Source organism: Meleagris gallopavo, chromosome 2 (genome assembly GCF_905368555.1).
Source record: "Meleagris gallopavo chromosome 2, MGAL_WU_HG_1.1, whole genome shotgun sequence".
NCBI classification, from domain to species: Eukaryota; Metazoa; Chordata; class Aves; order Galliformes; family Phasianidae; genus Meleagris; species Meleagris gallopavo.
Window position 1 is genome coordinate 92,225,137 of NC_139405.1, and position 19,114 is coordinate 92,244,250.

A 19,114-nucleotide genomic window follows, 5' to 3' on the forward strand; every position below is an offset into this window, starting at 1 on the left:
CTGGAATCCAAGACTGTATTTGAACAGCACTTAAGTAATAATTCCAACTTAATAAGAATGTTCCAAGGTATCATTAACTATAGCATTTGAAAAGGAATTGTGCTTTTTATTGTCATGTGATATTCTCTAGTGTCTTTTCTTTTTTTGGCCTTCCTTACTTTCTCCTTAAAGTTGACAAAGGCAGAAAGCCCAGGCTTTTGTACAATTTCCCCTTTCGAAACTCCCATAAGATTAGGCAGTGCAAGCTTGGTTTATACTGAAAACATTTCATGAAAGAACCACTTTAATTTCAAAGTCTAATAGCTGCAGGAATAGCTTAATAAATAGTTGTGCAGAGTGTTGGAAAGGCCATAGGTTACAAACAGGGATAAATGGCTGCACAGCACATGGGCACTGGAAGCTGCATACTGCAGTGTATAAATCAGCTCTGTCTCCCAGAAACACTTTGTTCACGGTCGGGAATGTAGGCAGAAAGAAGTGCTCATGCTCTTTTATACCTTGGAGTTCAGAGCTCTCATGCTCTTTAGAATTAGAAAAACAGCCTTAAGTCTGAGAATAACAACTTTGCCGTATGTGATTTTTACAAAAAAAAAAGAGGTTTCCAACTCTTTTTTTTTTTTTTTTTTTAATCAATATACTTTCTGTTCCAAAATCACTTCTTGTTTTTGGGTGCTTATTGCCAAATATCCCTGAATATTTACTGCTCCTTACTCTCTTGATTACTGTTTTCCTTATTCTAGGTTTTCTATTCTCAGGATGAATGTTTACATCTTACATTGAAATGATTTTATTTATTGCTTAAAGCATTACTCTCACCAACATTCCTGCTAACTGCCCCCTGACAAGGATTTGGAAGAATAATACGTGGATAGGAATGCAGCTGAAACACAAATTATCTGTCCTGATTAACTCAGAGGAGGTGTTCCTCAGCTATACACTACAGAGAAGAACATCTTATGAATTAGGGACAGGCAGAATTCCAGTCTGAGCATCCATACAGTCACAGAAAATCTGCAAACTTCAAGATGATTATAGCATCTCAGGAAGGTAAAATAAAAGAGAGTGGAACAGGTTAGACAGCAAACTGCACCTTACAGAAATATCTGCAACAGGCTGCCACTTCCCAGAACTTCTGTACTGTATCTGTCACACGGAATTTAATTATTGACAATGTTTTGATAAGTACCATATTCCCTCTTTTTATGCTGAAGGAAATTTATGAATGAGTCTTGTCTTAAGAAAAAAGAAATTACCCTTTCAATAAATACCATAAATTCATTATAGTTACTTTACTCTTGAAGGGAAGTGTTTTCACTGATGTGAACAAACAGAAAGTTTTTCTTTGACCTAGAGACATTTCCACTTAATTTTTAATTATATAAAGATTTATACAAAGATATAAAACATTTGGACTGTTCTGCATTAACGCTGCTAAGATATTTTGCACAAATTGTAAATAAATGGTCCCGATGTGTTTACCTATTACCTATTTGTAAATCAATAGCATTTTCAGTGGGTTCAGCACAGTTAATATCAACATTTGCAAAAATTGAATTAAAATCAGGTAAAAACAGTTAAAACATTTCATTTTAAATAGAAGATATGCATAGAAATTGGTGGACAATCACCTCCCATTTGCATTAAATATTACTAATGTTTTAGTTTGAGGAGGTTTATTCTATCAAACAGAATTCAAACAAAAGTTAAGGTGCTTCTTTACCACTATTTTATTAATGCCTTAAAAATGTTTTCTTCTAAAACAAGTAATGATTTAATAGGGCTTTGTCTATCACAATAGCAACCTGAAACTGCTTTTGTAAAGCGTAAGGAGTGCGAATTCTGCTCGTGGAGCTATGCATGGAATTTGGCCTTGTAATACTGTTCTCACTCCATTAAGTGCAACTTTTTGCAACTCTGAACATGATCTCAGATTCAAAACCAAATAAGGTAGGTGCTCCACTGAGCTAAGAGAGCTTTGGATCAGGTCTCAAGACTGCCTTAAAAACACTGAAGGTCTTTTTCTGCGAATGAGTTTTGAGGATTCAATTTCAGCTGGTTTTGAGTAATAAAGAAAAAAATTAATAATTCAATTCTTTCAGATTCTGCACACTTAAGTCACAACAGCTGTCATGGGTGTTATTCAAAAACAAGGCTCTTGCCCCTCCTCCATTGCACCTATACTTATGGAACATACTTACGCTTTCCTGACAGATGTTTCTTGATTAGTGCATCAGAGGAAAACAAATCACCACCTACAATGGTTCCTGGAGAAGCCTTGAGAAGAAACTCACGATCTATCATTTTTTAAAAAATTATTCAGTTATTTTAATATATTATGCTTTTTTCCTGTTTTTTTTTTTTTTTTTTTTTTCATAATTTACTCATAACTTTTCCTAAAGGGCGACAAAAACACGATGTATCTCTGCAGTGTCCAGCACAGACAACATTCACAGCTTTTATATCCAAACTTATTATTGAAACGCACAATAATTAAAATAGCACATATTTAATTCATTTCCTTTTAAAGTATAAGCTTGGTGTTAAAAATATATATATAAATATTTTTAAGAAATGGCCAAGATAGCATTTCGTGTTTCTATCTATCATGTGCCAGTATCTGCATTACAGATTTGGATCATATGGTCAAAGGTAAATTATATGTAGTTTACCTACCGAGCTGAATTCAGCATTCAGACTGCATTTAACACAGGGTCAGTTTTGTTCTTTTAGCTTTCATCAGTTTATACAAGGAAACAAAAAATCCCTAAGCTCATAGAATAGCAGGCAAAATGAGCAAGTTGTGATTTTCATACACTGTCTGCTTTCAAATGCTTTTTGTGCAAATTATGTGTTCAAGAAAAGTGCCAGACTGTCTGGCCTGGAAAAAATAGCTATTTACCTGTAAAAAAAGAACAAAACAAAACAGAACAAAGAACAACTGTGGCTTGGTTTTCTTATAAACTGTCTGTATGCTTTGATTCCTTTGCTACTTACTGCAGAAAAAGTGTTCCAGTATCTAATCTCTTTTGAATATACTGTCATCTTTTAAGATGACCATATGCTTTCATAAGGATACTTCCACTAAACTGCAGCCTAAAAATTTGTGAGCAAGATTCCTTTCATCTCAGCATAGTATTAACTCTTAAGTCGGAAGATGGTATTTTAAGTATCACTCTGATTGTCCACTTTATAGCTGATCATTTTAAAAAGACTATGTAAATAGAATACATCTGAAAACTGCACTGAAAAACAAAAAAAGATTTTTTTCAAGGCTCTATCTTTTTTCCCTTTTGACCACAGTCCAAAATACGAATAAACAAAAACAGTAATGTGCTTATACAGCAGTCCTCTTCTGTCTTTTTTTTATTACAGAAAACGGATACTGCTGGGGCTGTGTGCAGTGTAAACATAGTTAAGCATATAAAAATAATTAATGATGGACAGTGTTAAAACATCCCTCAAAATCTAAGGCTGTTTCAGACAGTATACACCAAGTAAGCTCATGGTGAAAGAGCACGGTGTCGTTATCTGTAAAAGGAAAAAACCAGTAGACTTTGAAGCAGTGGAAATTCTGTGTGTTTTAGGGTAGAAGAGCAATTTTTACATGCAGATGAGCAAATGTAAACTCCACTTACTGGGAATACAAAAATATTGTAAAAGAATATTATGATGAGGTGTTTATGAGGAGTATGGGAACTTTAAGGATAAAGGACATTGATAGAGATACTACAGTGCTGCAAAAAATGTGTGCCACAGAAAGTCCCAATAGCACTCAGATAAAAAAAAAAGGGATGAACTTAACTGCATGGCAAAATTAGATGTTACTGTGCAGATACAGACACCAAGAAATCGAGTTAGCAATTGGCCATTCTAAGAAACAATGCAAGGGATTTTATAACTTCAAAAGATTTAAATAAGGCAATCAAACATGAATGCTAACCCAAGAGAGAAGCTGAGGGCATCTGCCCAGATCATCACTGTTGTATTTTAGCGTAACTCCACTGAAGGCAATGGAGCTATGCTAATTTACACCAACTGAGGATCCAGACAATCATATTTAAGACTTCAAGTGACAAAATTACTTCTATTTTGTGGTACATATTAAGGGTTTTGGCAAGTCTGACCAAACACAGAAAGTTCAAAACATTGCACTTTTAATTCTCCTTTTAGTAACTGTGTAGTTTATGCAACTTCCCATGGGGATTGCCTCAGCACTTGGGATATACCACAGCATCATGTTGCAGATCTTTGCGGATCTGGATGGAATGAGCAATTGGTTATGATCTGTTGGTTTGAAGCAAAAAATGATCAACATCACAATGGGAGTTTGCACAATAACCAAATTGTGCCAAAGAAAAGACCCCTGGATTGAATACAAGCAAATGCCAGGCTGAATGAGATAAGTGATGTGGGACACATTCAGTGACAAAGAAGTATGACCAAACCCAAGGATGGCAGAGGCAACTGCACAAATGGAAAGACTCCAAGACAAGAAGGCCTTAGAGAGATTCACTGGGCATGTTAAAATAACGAAACAAATTCATAGATAATCACAATTAAGTGCTCCTCTCTGAATAGTTGTTTAGGGACTGCATGGAATGGCACTGGAATGACTGACAAGAGAATAGTTTTGAAAATTAAACTGAACCGTCAAATAAGCATTCACACTGAAGCATTTGGTGATTAGCAAAGAGCCTAGAAACTTAGGATAGTATATTTAAAACTGCTTAAGTCATCATTGCAGATGCTAAATTCCACTTTCAAAGACAAGCATACAGAAGTAAAAGGGATGTGGATTCCCAGTGCTTACATTCCTTCTGAAAGTGAACTTAAGTCACACAGGTTGTTTCGAATAAAAATTACTCTAATTCAGTTCATCTGAATTGAGACTATTCCAGTCTAAAACTAAGCAGCAAATGCTTTTAAACACTGATTATAATCCAAACAGCAGCAGAAGTATAGCTAACAATATATTTTATTTTAAATAATTAAGTGCATAAAGGAAAGGAAGAGGCCAGAAGCTATTTAAATATTTCAGCTGCCATTGTGCAAATTAAAGCCTCTAATTCCAGAGCATTTCATAGTAAACTTGAAAACTTACTAAGGCCCTGATTCTGCAAGGTGCTTCATGCAAACAATTTTGTGCCTGCATGGAACATTTCACAGTATCAGAGGTACTGGTAGACAGATGGCTTGCAAGGAGCTTTTTAGAGAGTACATGCTTTTAAGACTACCTTTTAGTAATGAAAACAACGATGAAGGGTCTTATGTAAACAGAATTCAAGTATTATTCATTTTAGAGACAAAAGTTGACAAACTTAAGTGAGAAAAATGGAATGACTCAACCTTACCAGAGTCTGAATGGAGTTATTCTAACAGAAAAAAAAGCCCAGCCACTTCCATATGTAAAACTTATTGCGACTATAGAGATGAGGTTGCTGCAGATGATGGGTTTCTATACAAAGGACATTATCATAACACCACACAACATGAGGTTGGAAATGCTAGGTATAACCTACAGTGCCCATTTGAGTATTGAGAAGTGCAGGAACAGAGCCCAAGGTGTTCTGTTCTGGCCAGGCATGCATGCTGCCATCAAAGATAAGGTATCCAAGTGGAAATCTGCAATAAATACAGGAAACAAAAATGCAAAAAAAACCCACTGAAACCACATGAGATTCCTAATTTCACTTGGCCCAAGGATCTAGTTGAACAAAATGGGAAAGATTATCCTTTACAGGGGAACTAATAATGGGGATCTATGCTCCTTGGTTTTGTTTTTAATAATTTAAATTAGACTTGCACACTAATTTAATAACACATTATAAACCGGTTTGTTTTATCATAACATTGCAGATAAGTTAATGAAATACTATTATTTACAAATGACTTGCTCTAGTCATTTTTAACATTATACCAAATACATAATGTCTGGTCCTTGCAACCACATTTTTCGCTTAGAAGTTAGATAAAACATCAAGGAACTTAAAAAATTTTTTGAAGATCCAAAGGATACATAATTAACATCAAATAAGTATTGTATTACACCACATAATTACTTACTAGACTCAACAATGTTAGTATTCAAGAAAAAACTGAAATGACAACTTATCACATAGTAATAAATAAATAAATGAATAAATAAATAAGAGGACATAAACAGTAGAAAACTTGGGAAAGAGGAAAAAAAAAGTGATAATAACAATGAAAATGATTATTTTTCTCACAATAAAGGGTAATTTTCTAAGATAAAAGTGAGTTAAAATTGTATAATGGGTCACAGTTTTCCAAATGTTGGGTCTTACTGAGTTCTTATAGGAGGACAGATGTAGGCTAAATAGGATAAGAACAGGGAATTAGGAAGGGAAGTCAAGGTAAGGCAAGGGATAGTACTCCTGTACAGATGAAACAACAAAGGTACACATGTCCAGAACATCTTGAGTGGACACAGGCTGTGGGTGGAGAAAGCACTTCAGCAGCTAAACAGATCACTGCAGAAATAACTGTTCTGACTATAAAAAGTGACTGGATACTGGGAGAGCTATCAAGGCTTTAAGAGGTTGGTACTGATCAATGCCCAGTAATAGTCTGGTTATCTGATGGGAATATTTCTACAGTGTTTTATTAATATATCTTAATCCTTTTTTTTTTTTTTTTTTTTTTTTTTTTTTTACTATTGATCACAATAAATACAAAACAAACTTCTCCATCTCTACTGAGGATATCCCTTCTTCCCAGTTGCTCGATCTTGTTTAGAAAATTGCAATAAAATTATTTGGTACACCAATACAAAGTGAGTGCTAAAAGTTATACTAAGATAGAAGGTTTACCCTGCAAGTGTAAGTTAAGAATATCCTTTCTAGCCAGAAAATTGTCCTGTATGCAGTCATTCCTCCTTGAAAAGTTGTGGTTAAACAAGGAGAACATCAGAAAAGCTCACTTTTCAATCTGGACCTCATGGAGGACTAAGTTTAGGATGACACAGCTGGAAATGGAGAGACAAGGATAAAGAGAAGATAAAAGTAAGAGCAGAAGATGACTACCAAACATATGGAAATGAGTGCAGAGTGAAATGGAAAGAAGGAGGCACAGAAATTCCAAATCTTACTTTATTGTAGAGAACGTATAAAAATAGATCGAGCTCCACATTTTCAGTTAAGAAGAGAAGTGGAAAATAAAAGCTTTCAGGCTTCATTGCATAGAGGGTAATGAGATTGTTCTCCACCCTGTAAGTGCCATAGGGTAATGCCAAAAGATGATCACCACAGAAACAATAATGACATACAGTATCTACATAAAGACAGGTGCTGTGGGTCTGAAATACTGGAATATTATGACAGTATCACCTACACATAAAGATTTGTTGAACTTGGTTGAACTACAAATCTTTTTGAGATTCAGACTCTTGAGTATAAGTACTAACGTGTTTTCCTGGCAGAAAACTGACCCAAAGGACAAAGGGTAAATGTTGATAATTTGACAGTTAGTTTGACAATAGTCCAATCTAATACTTTGCTACCTATGGCCTCTGAGAAAGAATTGCTATTTTTTCATTAAAGTAGGATCAGAACTAACTTTGTAATTTCCTTGTATTCGCTGGTAGCCACATTCTCTGATTAGTAGGTTAACAGAAATCTAAGTGTAAATGTTCTGTCAGCGTGTTGCATATTGTCTGGCATTGATTTATGGATAATCAAAATACTTGATTTAAAAATTTACTTAATTCTTTTTTCTTTTAAATATTATTAAAAGTGTTTCAAATGTTGCCTTTTTATAGTATTTTTAATTATACAATAGGATTACAGTTCTGTAAGTGTTAGGAATAACTTCTACAATAAGCAGTAAATAAGGAAAAATGATTAGGAAAGGCCTCAAGGTAAGATTAAGCTGGATTTAACTTATGAATATTTTAATATTGCTAGCTATCACTAGATGGGCTGTTAATTGTTTTGCCATCATAGTCAAGTTTACTCATCAATATGTTGCTTTTCACAAGCATTATAACCAAAATATTAAAGTTTGGAAGCCTTGGATTCCTGTCAGATATTAATTTCTTCAGAAACTCTTAATCAAACCAGTAACATAATTAAAACCAAGTAAATTATTTTGTTATTTCTATTTTGTTATGCCAATGAGAGCATTGACCAACCTGTCTAACTGCTTTGACCTGTCAATAAACTGTGCACAAAGACAGAAGCTTTCAGCTGGACTTTGGGTAAAAGAGGAGAGTCACACAATCTTCACAGTCTTAAATAAAAAAGAAGTCTTAAAGTGAAGTATGGGTGGTAAGGTATAATTAGGATAACCCTGGAACAATTTAATTGAGTGACAGTGTCATCTTTCTGCAAGCCAGGAAATGTGAGTGATGAAATTTTTAGAGCTATAATACCCAAAAGGCAATACAGGAAGATATTTTTTCTCTAACCTTTACTGATTCTTCAGTTATCTTGATTATGACAAGATCATAAGCATTATTTGAAGTCTCCAGTGTGTGCTATATTTTATTTTACGAAGAAGTTAAAAAAAAACAACACCACCAATGTGCTAGCAGAATTCTAGTTAGAAAGCTGCACTATGATTTGTGTTGTTACAGTACACACAAGGATACTGTGGATTAATAGAACATGATATAAAGGCTACACTAGCACAAATATAATATTTTCTCTATGAGCTACTGAGCTATATGGCAAATTGAAAAAATTATGAAAGTGTCCCAAATTACGCAGTACAAAAAGTTACTATACTACACTATCAACTCTATGCTAAACTATCAATCATTGTCTAATATACATTGGAGAAGTATTTACCAGAAATTTTGAAGAGGTTGAATTCTTTATAGATGACTGGAAATAATTGCATGAAAACCAGAATGAGGAATAAAAGATGAAGAGACAGTAACAGTACAGATTGGAAAGAGCAGGACAGAAGGGATCTCGGCTTAGGATACAGATAAAAAATGCCTTTATATTTCTCTCTAAAGCCCAGGGCAGGAGTCAGATCTGCCGATACTCACTCCTCTTTTGCTGTCAGCAAATATCTATGAAATGCATTAGCAACATTCCCCACCTCTTTCTGGTGCCCATCCATCAGAGTGCTACACCTTTCACCGCTGTATTCTATCACAGTACTTCAGGTGATCTATACAGCAGACACCAAAAGCCTCAAGATGCCAGTAGGATCCCACATTATGGACTTCCTGCTTCTTTTCAGCTTGCTCTTTTTAAAAGCAAGGAAATTACTCTCCTAAACCTCTCACACAAAAATATAACAAATGTAAATGAAGTACTTCACAGTTTAAAAATTCCCAAATCAAAGTTGCTTATGTAGCTTTGGTTTAGCTGCTTTATGCCCATATGCATTATCATTTACATGATCACATCTCCTCCCCTCTCAGGCAGAGAACAAGAGCAGAAATGAGAGCTGTATAAAGGATGCTATCATCCATAGGACTCCTACATCCCTGCTTTTGAGTATATGCCTTTGTACCAACTTCAGTATGATGGCTTAGTAGCAGAGAACAATAAGAACATTAATGTGATGGAGACAGGGAATGGGCTGATGAGACAAGGAGCTTGAAACATGGAGAAATGTAGAAAAAAAAATGATAAAGGAAATAAGACAGAGTGACTGGGTCAAGTGGAAGGTGGAACTGTATGAAGAGTTTTGGGGGAGAGAAAGTAACTGCTGTTCTGGATCACCAGACTCTATTCTGCTTTCTCTGTACAGCTCATTCATTTTCACAAATTGGTGAACCATTCATTGTGTAGAATAGCCTATTTCCCACAGCTCCAACAGAATTCACTGGGAAGTTGGCCTTGAATATATACAGTTCTCTGTAGAGTGAAGAGCTAGGTGAGTCCTGTAAGTATCAAATTGAGCAATTAAAATGATATGGTTAAATTTTCTCACTTTGAACTAGTGTTAATACCAACCCTGACTTATTTCAGTGTATAATTGCAGGTGAAAATAAATTAATTCCAAGTGAAAATAAATGAATCCCCTTATTACCAAGATATATTATTAAGGAAACACTCAGGTGTGGTGTTAGTGACACGTATGTGAGTGAATTAGTTGTCATATCCTGAAAGTACAGATTGAGAAAAGTGCAGTGAAGAACAAACGGGGCCACACATGGGATAATGAGGAAAACAAAGGAAACCCATTAGTTGCTTAAGAAGTTATTACTGACTGTCCAGTGCAACATACTATTTGTTATCCAATGGAAAAATAAGTGATCAGAAAATGAATATTTGCCTTGTAACGAAGACGCAAAAGAGATCCAAGTTAAGTGAGCCTAAAATTCTATCACTTTCTAAAATTTGTACTGATTTAACAGCGTTTTAATGTGTGCAGTAGGTACTACAGTAATAACTCCTAAGTAAGTAGGAATTATAGGTTAGCTAAACCTGTATCTGTAATTTTAAGTATGACTTAATCTTGTTTTCTTTGCTTTCAAAATAGGTAGAGAAAATGGCAGAGAAAGGAGTGGGAATCAAGTTCAAGCAATCTTTTATTCCCACTGGTCTACATAAAGTAGGCTTGACTGTAGATATTTGAGAAAAGTAGAGGAATGGGATCATCCCGGAACACTTTCCCAACTTAACTAAACTTTATAAAGGGTTAAAGCAGCAAAGTATGTACTTAAAGTATTATGTCGGCTGCCCCTACAGTCTTGTCTACGTAACAGCTTTATCTATGTAATTGCGGCTCCCTGATCATCAACAACACATGCCAACCAAAAAGTCAGGCCAAAATCTGAGTTTCTCTGGGGTTATTTACCCACATTCTGCTTATGATTATGTACATATATATATATGTTCAGTGACCTCATTTACAGCCTTTCCTTTTGCATATCACATTGTCTTCTAGCAAAAGATAGCAATACAATCTGAACTGACAGTTCAAAAAAATAACTTTAGACTGGAGGGGTAATACATGTGAATTTTGTATCTCATCCTTGCACTTAGTGACTAGATTAAGTAAGACTAGAGAGATATCTAACTTCAGTAGGTTTCTCGTGCTTGCTTTCTTATCTTTCCCACAAGTTAAAGTTTGTTTTTTTCATCAAAGTACTGAACTCAAGAAATTCTAGTTAAGGCAATAATGTATGGTAAAGACAGAATAATGCTTAGCATAGCACCATAGGCTACCCATTCATATTTTTCCTACTCAATTTTTTTCTTGCTACTTATGAAAATCTTTCCATGTTAACCATATTACCATCTCAGGAATACCACTAACTCGTAGTACTAACAAACCCTACAGTTCTTCAACATACAGAATTCCAATCAAGCACATGGTGCAGGAAGACAGATTGAACCTGTCTCACAATTCTTTAATTCTCAAGGCTCACAACTGTCATTTCAAAGAACTGAAAGAAAATTGTGAGGAATGCATTTTAAGTAGGGGAATAACTAAGTTGATACTAAGAAACAGTCAAATGAGAAAATGCATTAAGCCATTAACAGTGATACAAACCTGGGGAAGATTATGCAAGCATTAGGAAGAAACAGACTGTTTCCTCTCCCCTCTAGCCTAACTCTGAGAAATATCATTTCACTAGTTATATAGTCAGAAGTATTTCATCATTCTAATCTCATGAGAATTCTCTGTTCTAACTAGCAAATTCAAATGTTCAGAAAAGAACTGGAGTTCAGACATCTAGATGAATTTCACCGCTATCGCTTAATGAATACTCAAAAGAAAATACTACGTCAACAGATTTACGTATAGACCCAGCCTATGTGGAATTTCTAGAGAAATCACACACTTCTCAAGCACGGATCAACCACCTCTGCAGCATCTAGCAGCTCTCCAGATAGACTGCATTTCTAATTTCTGACGTAACTATACACTGTTTGTAGTAAAATAAATATTTATAAGGAAAATATTTGTTCTTTATATCTTACTTGAGTTCTTGTGAGCTTGTGGCCAGCATACTTCGAATGCTTTTGTCAGCCAAGGGACATCCAGACAAACTGTAAGACACGGTAGGACAGACAAGTAAATTAATCTTCTTATTAATTGAACGTTCCCAACAAACACAACATAAAAATTAAAAAGTAAAAGTTTGTAATGCAGAAAAGCGATGGGGCAAGTGCTGTAATATTGAATTTTGTAATATAGTTAACCCTCTGAATATATTTAGATATCAACATTACTTCCAAAATTACATACTGTAAATGTTCTTTTTTTGTTTCTCTATAAACTAGTAAAATGTAACAAAAATATTTGTGGTTCCTGGGTTAACTACTTAAATGCTTAGAATGCTTTGGAAATTTTAGTAATCTATTTAAAAATAAAAGACGCTTATACAACACACAAATTAGCATGCTTTTAAGATCAACATATACTACTCAAAGGGTTAACACATAGTTCAACGTTTTACTTTGACAGCATTGTTGAGGTAAGCTGAAAACAATAAATTGAAAAGACAGAATCCACCATGAAAAAAATGAAGTCACACCTTCTATGTGAGGCGTAATTACCAGTCACATGACCACTCCCATCACACCCTGGTGTTGGACATCTGCCACCAAACAAAAACAAAAACAGCCAAAATAGTAAGTATGTTTAAAAAAAAAGCTTTTAAAAGTTTCATTGTTTCCAGTTTAGCTGCAATGACTGCAAGGGGTTTTAAGCATCCTAATTGAAAAGCTGCAAAATGAACAGGATTAAATGAAAATGGCGTCTCAATACAATATAGCATCATTAAGAACAAGCAAATACACATTAGCTTATCACTTTACTTAACTGGCAGTTTGAAACATTTATATGCTGCAAATGTTGCATGCTCATACTGCAAGGCGTATATGTACTTGTTTGTTTAAAAAAGACAAGAGAGAAAAGGTTAAAAGGAGAAAAATAATTTCACCTCACATTATGCTTACGTTATTAAATCCTTTTTGCTCTCTTTGCATTGAGGGTATTTGGGTTTAGGACTTGGGATTGTAACTTCACCAGGATACCTTCTTTCTTCAAGTGCCTCTTGGAAAGGATCCAAATCTTCTGGCTACAGGCAAATATATGAGCATTAATCTCAGCTAGGTGAGGTTACAACTTTCATAAAATATTACGAATTAGAGTCATCAGAGATTATCTCCTTTTTCATCCTACTTCATCGGAGAAAAACCATGAAATTATTTCATATTCTTTCACCTATCAAACTTTTAAATAGTCCTTGCATATTCTGATGCAGACTTTGCAGTGTGTGGGAATTAATTAGGCTATTTAATTAAGGAAAAAAAAAGCAAAAGACTGATTTTTATATAACTGATGTATTATTTTCATTTAAGATAAATAGTTAATACTTTCTCTAAAGACACTGCAAAACTGAGGAATAGGAATAAAGAATAAATGTAGCATCTGGTTCACCAAAGAGCCATTTTAATAACTTTAATTTATTAATAAAAGTTTAGATTATTATTAAATTAATAGTTTAGAACACACCAAAGATGAAATAGGAATAAATGTAACTGTAACTTTGGGGCAAACCTCAATGGATCTGTCTGGCAAAATGTAATTATATAATTTAGAATTAACATTACTGATTCACTCAGTAATTCTAAATTGTCTATTTCGGGAACAAAGTAGTTAAATGCATTGATTTAGAGATCCCTGCAGATGGTGCTACAAACACCACAGCAGAAATGTATCATTATGTTTGCTCTGAGAAACACTTCATATTGTATTTTTCACCTCATATTTCATTGATAAAGATAGATTTCCTAATTCCAGTGAAATTAATAGCAGAACTGTGACTAATAACACAGATAGAATGGATGCAGTATACAGTGGAAATGTTACTTTGTTATATGTGTCAAAGGCATTGAATTTAGTTTTAAGTTTTAATTAAAATAGGTCTGAAATCCATCACACACAAATTATTAGCCTAATTTTAATAGTTTACACCAAGGAAAAACATAGAACAATGTACTGAAGTCTCCAAACATCTATTATATATTGAATGTAGCATTGTAAGCTATACAGTGGATAAGAGTTGAAACCTGATGAACAAAATCAGTGGCATTAAAACTTGTCAGCAGGTTTATTTCAGTGTCTTGGCTCACACAGGAACACATCCCACATGATCTAAGTATTGAAACATAAATTCACTAGCTTATTTTGTTTATTTGCCTTTTCTGTTTAAAGGGTCTTGCTGTTTTCTTAGCATTCTGACTTGAAAAGTAATACCAATTTCAAATACCCCTTCTTTGTATAATTATTTAAACAAAGTACTTCATTAATACAGGCACTTTCACACATAGAGCTAACAGGAATACATAAGTAATCTAGAAGAAGATTAGCTGAAATAGTTGAAAGCTTACATTACAGTCTGATGGTTTTGTTTAAATTGATTTCTAAGCAATACATACTTTCAAACATTCAGCACATCATTTATGGTTTTCAGATTCAGTGGGATATCTTATCTTGAGAGCCGATTATCCCACTATTGCACAGTTCTGTCAACTTGCTTATATAGAATATCATAATCTGGATAAAGTGAAACATCTTTTCAGCAGAAAATATTTGTTAAAAAGATGATACTGTTAGAAAACATGATTCAAATTCATGGTTCAAATGTTGTCTTATGGAACTTAGTCACAGATCAGATGTGTGTCAGCATGATGTATTTCTAAAGATTAACCAGCAGAAGTTGTTTGGTAGAAAACCACCATTTTAACACTTTTGTTTCCTCTTTCCCCCAAAATATCAGAAATGCAATAGATTACAAAAAGTAGATTGAATGAGAACGATTAAATAAAAAAGACATACATTAATCTCTTTGGAATCATCTTCATCTATCCTACTGGGCTTCATTTTTGTGTAGTCCACTGGTAAGTCCCAGCAGTCACCCTCATTCAGTTGGTAACAGCGGTTGTTCATCACAGCTTGTCGTTGTGGTGACATTGGCTCCAGTGGTGTCAAAATGGTACAGCAACCATCTCGCTGCCTCTGCTTGTTCATACTCAGGTCCAAGGTCCCATTTTCATCGACTTCCATATCAGGATTCTGTCAAAAGAAGAAAAATATTGTTAATTTAGCTTCACACTATCAAACCTCTCTGTGTTCTTCAATATATTTGATTGCCTAGCAGAATAATAAAATGTGTTTCCATTCCTGTATAGATTGAAAGCATTGAGCCCCCTCCCACACATAGCATGATGCTATTACACAACATTAATGCTGTTCTAGTAGATTTCTTCCTGAATGGCTAATCTGATGTTTAGGGGAACAGGGCAAGAGCCTTCATTATGCTCTCCCACCATCCAGAAAAACAGGTGCAAAAAAAAACAGATGAAAATGAGAAATCTCTGAAGGTATTTTCTTGTTGTTGTCTTTATCTTCTTGGTCTACTCTGTGACAGTGAATACCTCTGAGTTAATATCTGCCTAATTCTTGTTTAAAGTCCTGACACCTGTCCAGGTGATTAGAGGGAAAAAAAGTAGCTAGCATCAAATAAATTTGTTTCTTTGTGTATTTAGCATTAACAGTCAGTTCTTGAACAGATACTGTCAAGGAATTAAAAAGAAACATAGGGCTCCAAAATAAGTCTTTTGGACAATATTTGGCAACGTTACAGGAACAGGAAATGCCTTTAAATTTCTCCGTTCCTTCACTGCAGATGTAAGAGTATTAGCATTTTGTATATCTGCCTTTATAATGAATAAATTTAGGTAACGCAATAGTTGTGACAATTTCTGTGTAGCAAATAAGGTACTGCAAAATACAAGCTTTGACTTACTCCTTTACAGAAACAAACAAGTGTTGTCTCATATTCTTAGGAAAAAAAGATGTTAAAACAAAAATGGATTAAAAAAAAAAGAGCAAATAAAATAAAACTGCCCACAAATAATCACTGATCTGTTCAAAAGTGAAGCACAAGAAATTTGGTTTCAAAACTAGTGTGAATGCTACTGACTCCTTGTATGTCTAGAGACACCCTCTAGTAACAGAAGAGCTGCAGGAAAGCATTGTGAATGCAAATCCCTTTTTGATCAATTACTGCCTTTTCTCATAACATAAATACAATTGATATTATCTTGCTAGTTTTACTTAGAAAATATTTGTTAATTCTCTTGAAGTCATTCATCCATTTTTTACATAGGGCGAAACATTAGGAAAGAGGCACCTTCTGTTTTTAACATATAAGAAAAAAGATATTTTATTCCAACTTTTTACATTGTGTTGATATAGAATACAACTGTATTTTTTACATTTCAGAAAGAGATTTATCTCTTCAATATTACTAAAGAAATTAATGTAAAAAGCAGCATCTGAAAACAGTCACCAACCATTTCAGATTGAATTGGGTTCTATTGCTAGTATCTGCTGCTAAGGGTTTAGTTTCCTATGAAACTTCTAGAGGCTTTTACATGGTGAAAGTAAAGAAACCTTTGTCTAAATGAAGAAGAAAAGAACATGTCTGCCAGCTCAAAATCCCTCCTATAAGCACAATAAAAATCTTCCCATTGCACTGCATCTGTCTACTCAGCCATCTAGTGGTCTCCCATAGGTATCACTGTACTGCTTGTTGATGTATATTAAATACTAATCTTTCAGTAGCTATCAGAGTCAAAAAGTAATGTTTAAAATTAAAAAACAAATATTTTGCTAAATCTTCACTGAATGCTTATAGCATACTGGTTTTTTTTTTTAGTATATAAAGCTTAACAATGTTTATTATTTGTCTCTACAGTCATTTCATAACAAACTGAGACTATGAACATGAAGAACATCAGTGACTCTGCACCAGCTAAGCACCTTTGAAATCACATGTACTGGAGGATTTATTGTTTGTTTCAAATGCTTAATGCAATGACTTAAGAACTGTGATACCATACACAGGCAGGAAATTCTAGCATACAAGCAGCATAGATTTCTTTTTAATAGATCTTACAAACTTAGGTCTCATATACAACTTTTAAATGAAATTATATCATTAAATCTTGATCTTCTCACAAAATGTATGAATCAGATAGTGTTTAGCAAAAAATCTGTAGTGCAATTAATACCACTTGAGCAATTCAAACATCTTTTATAATTACAGATCTCACTAGTAAGAGACAAATTAAAAAACGAGGGAGTACATGCTGTCATGCTTTCGGTTTATATACCGATCGGGTTTTCCCAAGATACTTGAGAGCAATTTCCTTTTTTTTTTTTTTCCTGCTTTAGCAGCAATGTGAGATTATGTTAATTTTGAGTAAAAGAAAAAAAGACAAAAACACTCTTCTTTCTATCAGAGGCACAAAGCTAGTGCAGTAAAGACGAATCTCCATCAACAAACAGAATTACTGATTTTTACCCTTGCACAGAGATCCTGAGGCTTAGTGGAGAGGTTCTGAGGCATCTCCCTGCAGCGGGTGGAGAGATTCAGAATTGCAGTAGCAGCCATGTGCGCTGCCTCCATGTCATGAGTGTAGTCAAAGCTGCTCTTGCTGCAGGTACTGCTGGCACTGCTGCCTCCACCACAACTCATATTGCTGCTGCTGCTAGGGGCATAACTGCTTGTTGTGCTGCTGGTTGGACTTGAATTCTTACAGTAACGTTTAGCTGTGGGAAGAAATATGACAAGTATGACTCAAAAGAACTAGCATTCTGCATAAGTGAAGAGAAAAACAAACTGCTGGAGGTGAAATTTATAATGAGCAACAGTAACCAATACCAAAAAAAAAAAAAAAAAAAAAAAAGCAATAAGAATGATGGCTGTATTTCTTGATTTCTGCCTGTGATTTTTATATGCTAAATATATGAGTTTGTATGAAATAATCCCCCGTACAAATCTGTATGATGTGATCATGAATTCTTCTGACAAACAGGCTGGATTTAGAAAACAATAAAAACTCAAAGAAACACTGCTTTTACCCACATATAGAATCAGACAAAAGGTAGAATCTGCTCAGATTGTTCAGTTTTATTTATGAGGGGCAACATAACATTATAAAATCTTTCACAGCTACATGACCAAGTGTAGTTTTAAGGTCTAGACTCCCCAGGGCTACTGGACATCAAGCACACTGAAAGGGCTTGGGTCTCTGGACCAAAGTGCTAACCGTATATTCTTAAACACTTCACACTTCCTAAAAGGACTTTTCTTCCTATACACACTAGGAGACTGGCCATCAGAAAGGAGAGGAAGACAAGAACATGATGAAAGAAGAGAGAAAGTGGCCGCATGTAAATTATCCCATGGATCTCACAAAGGCAAAAGCAATGGCTGCATAAACAGAAACAATCTTAAGTGAATCACCCCCAGCTTCAAACACCCCAAGTGCTTACAATTCTTTATAAAAACAGTAAGGGCCAAAGATGCTCATTACTGGTCATACTGAGATACAGAGCACTGTATTCTGACTGGCAGAAACCACTAACGCACTGACAAAGCTCACTTGCATTCTATTTAAATACAATGTACAACTGCTGCACTGCATTAAGACATGCTCCTTACAGCCAAATGTATTATAATAATAATGCAAAACAGTTATATTAGCTCACTTATTTCTTCAATCCTTCCCCCATATATATCATTTAAAAGCACTTCTATAAAATGCAAGAAGGTGTCAGCTAGTCTCCAAAATCTAAAAGTTTACATATTCTCACATAAAAGTCAAGGTCATAGGATACATAAATGGGTATTACCGTGACTATTCCCCCTTAAGATGGAAATGTATACTGCAGAGATCATACCATATAGCACAGTATAACAATAACAAACTAGCATGCTGATTAGAGAGCTATACAAAAAAGGTCAGATTCTAGCTAGAGCTCTTCTGTGATGGGTTCCATTTAAATGCCAGACTCTTCAGGTGCATTTGTCTGAGCAGACATACATATAATAATCTGCTCCCATGAGCACAGCCCATTTGTGAACCACAGGCTGCTGTGCTAGGCAGGTAGTATTCAAAAGAATCAGAAAGCAAAATATCTCTGCTAGAGCTTATGTCATCTCCTTCAAAAAAATGAAAAAATCACTGTGCTATTTTTACTGTAAAGGAAATAGTGTTTCACTTAATTCATAACAGATGGAAAGCCACATAATGCACAGGGTGTGATTTTTTTAAGTGAAGCTAATGCTGAACATTCATCACTTTTCTTTGTTTTAAACACATAG

At 34.6% G+C, this 19,114-nt stretch overlaps 1 protein-coding gene across 2 annotated transcripts in view; it reads right to left on the reverse strand.

Annotated features, from left to right (window-relative positions):
- MYT1L (myelin transcription factor 1 like) overlaps positions 1-19,114 on the reverse strand; it is a 127,176-nt gene that overhangs the window by 42,036 nt on the left and 66,026 nt on the right. The window contains exons 10-14 of one of the 2 annotated variants that reach the window (XM_085217965.1): positions 17,309-17,556; positions 14,776-15,012; positions 12,891-13,012; positions 12,467-12,529; positions 11,910-11,978 (exon numbers count right to left, since the gene is read on the reverse strand). In XM_085217965.1, coding sequence (XP_085074091.1) covers positions 11,910-11,978; positions 12,467-12,529; positions 12,891-13,012; positions 14,776-15,012; positions 17,309-17,556 — 739 coding nt within the window. The remainder of the gene's footprint in view (positions 1-11,909; positions 11,979-12,466; positions 12,530-12,890; positions 13,013-14,775; positions 15,013-17,308; positions 17,557-19,114) is intronic. The other variant, XM_085217966.1, reaches the window with a different exon arrangement.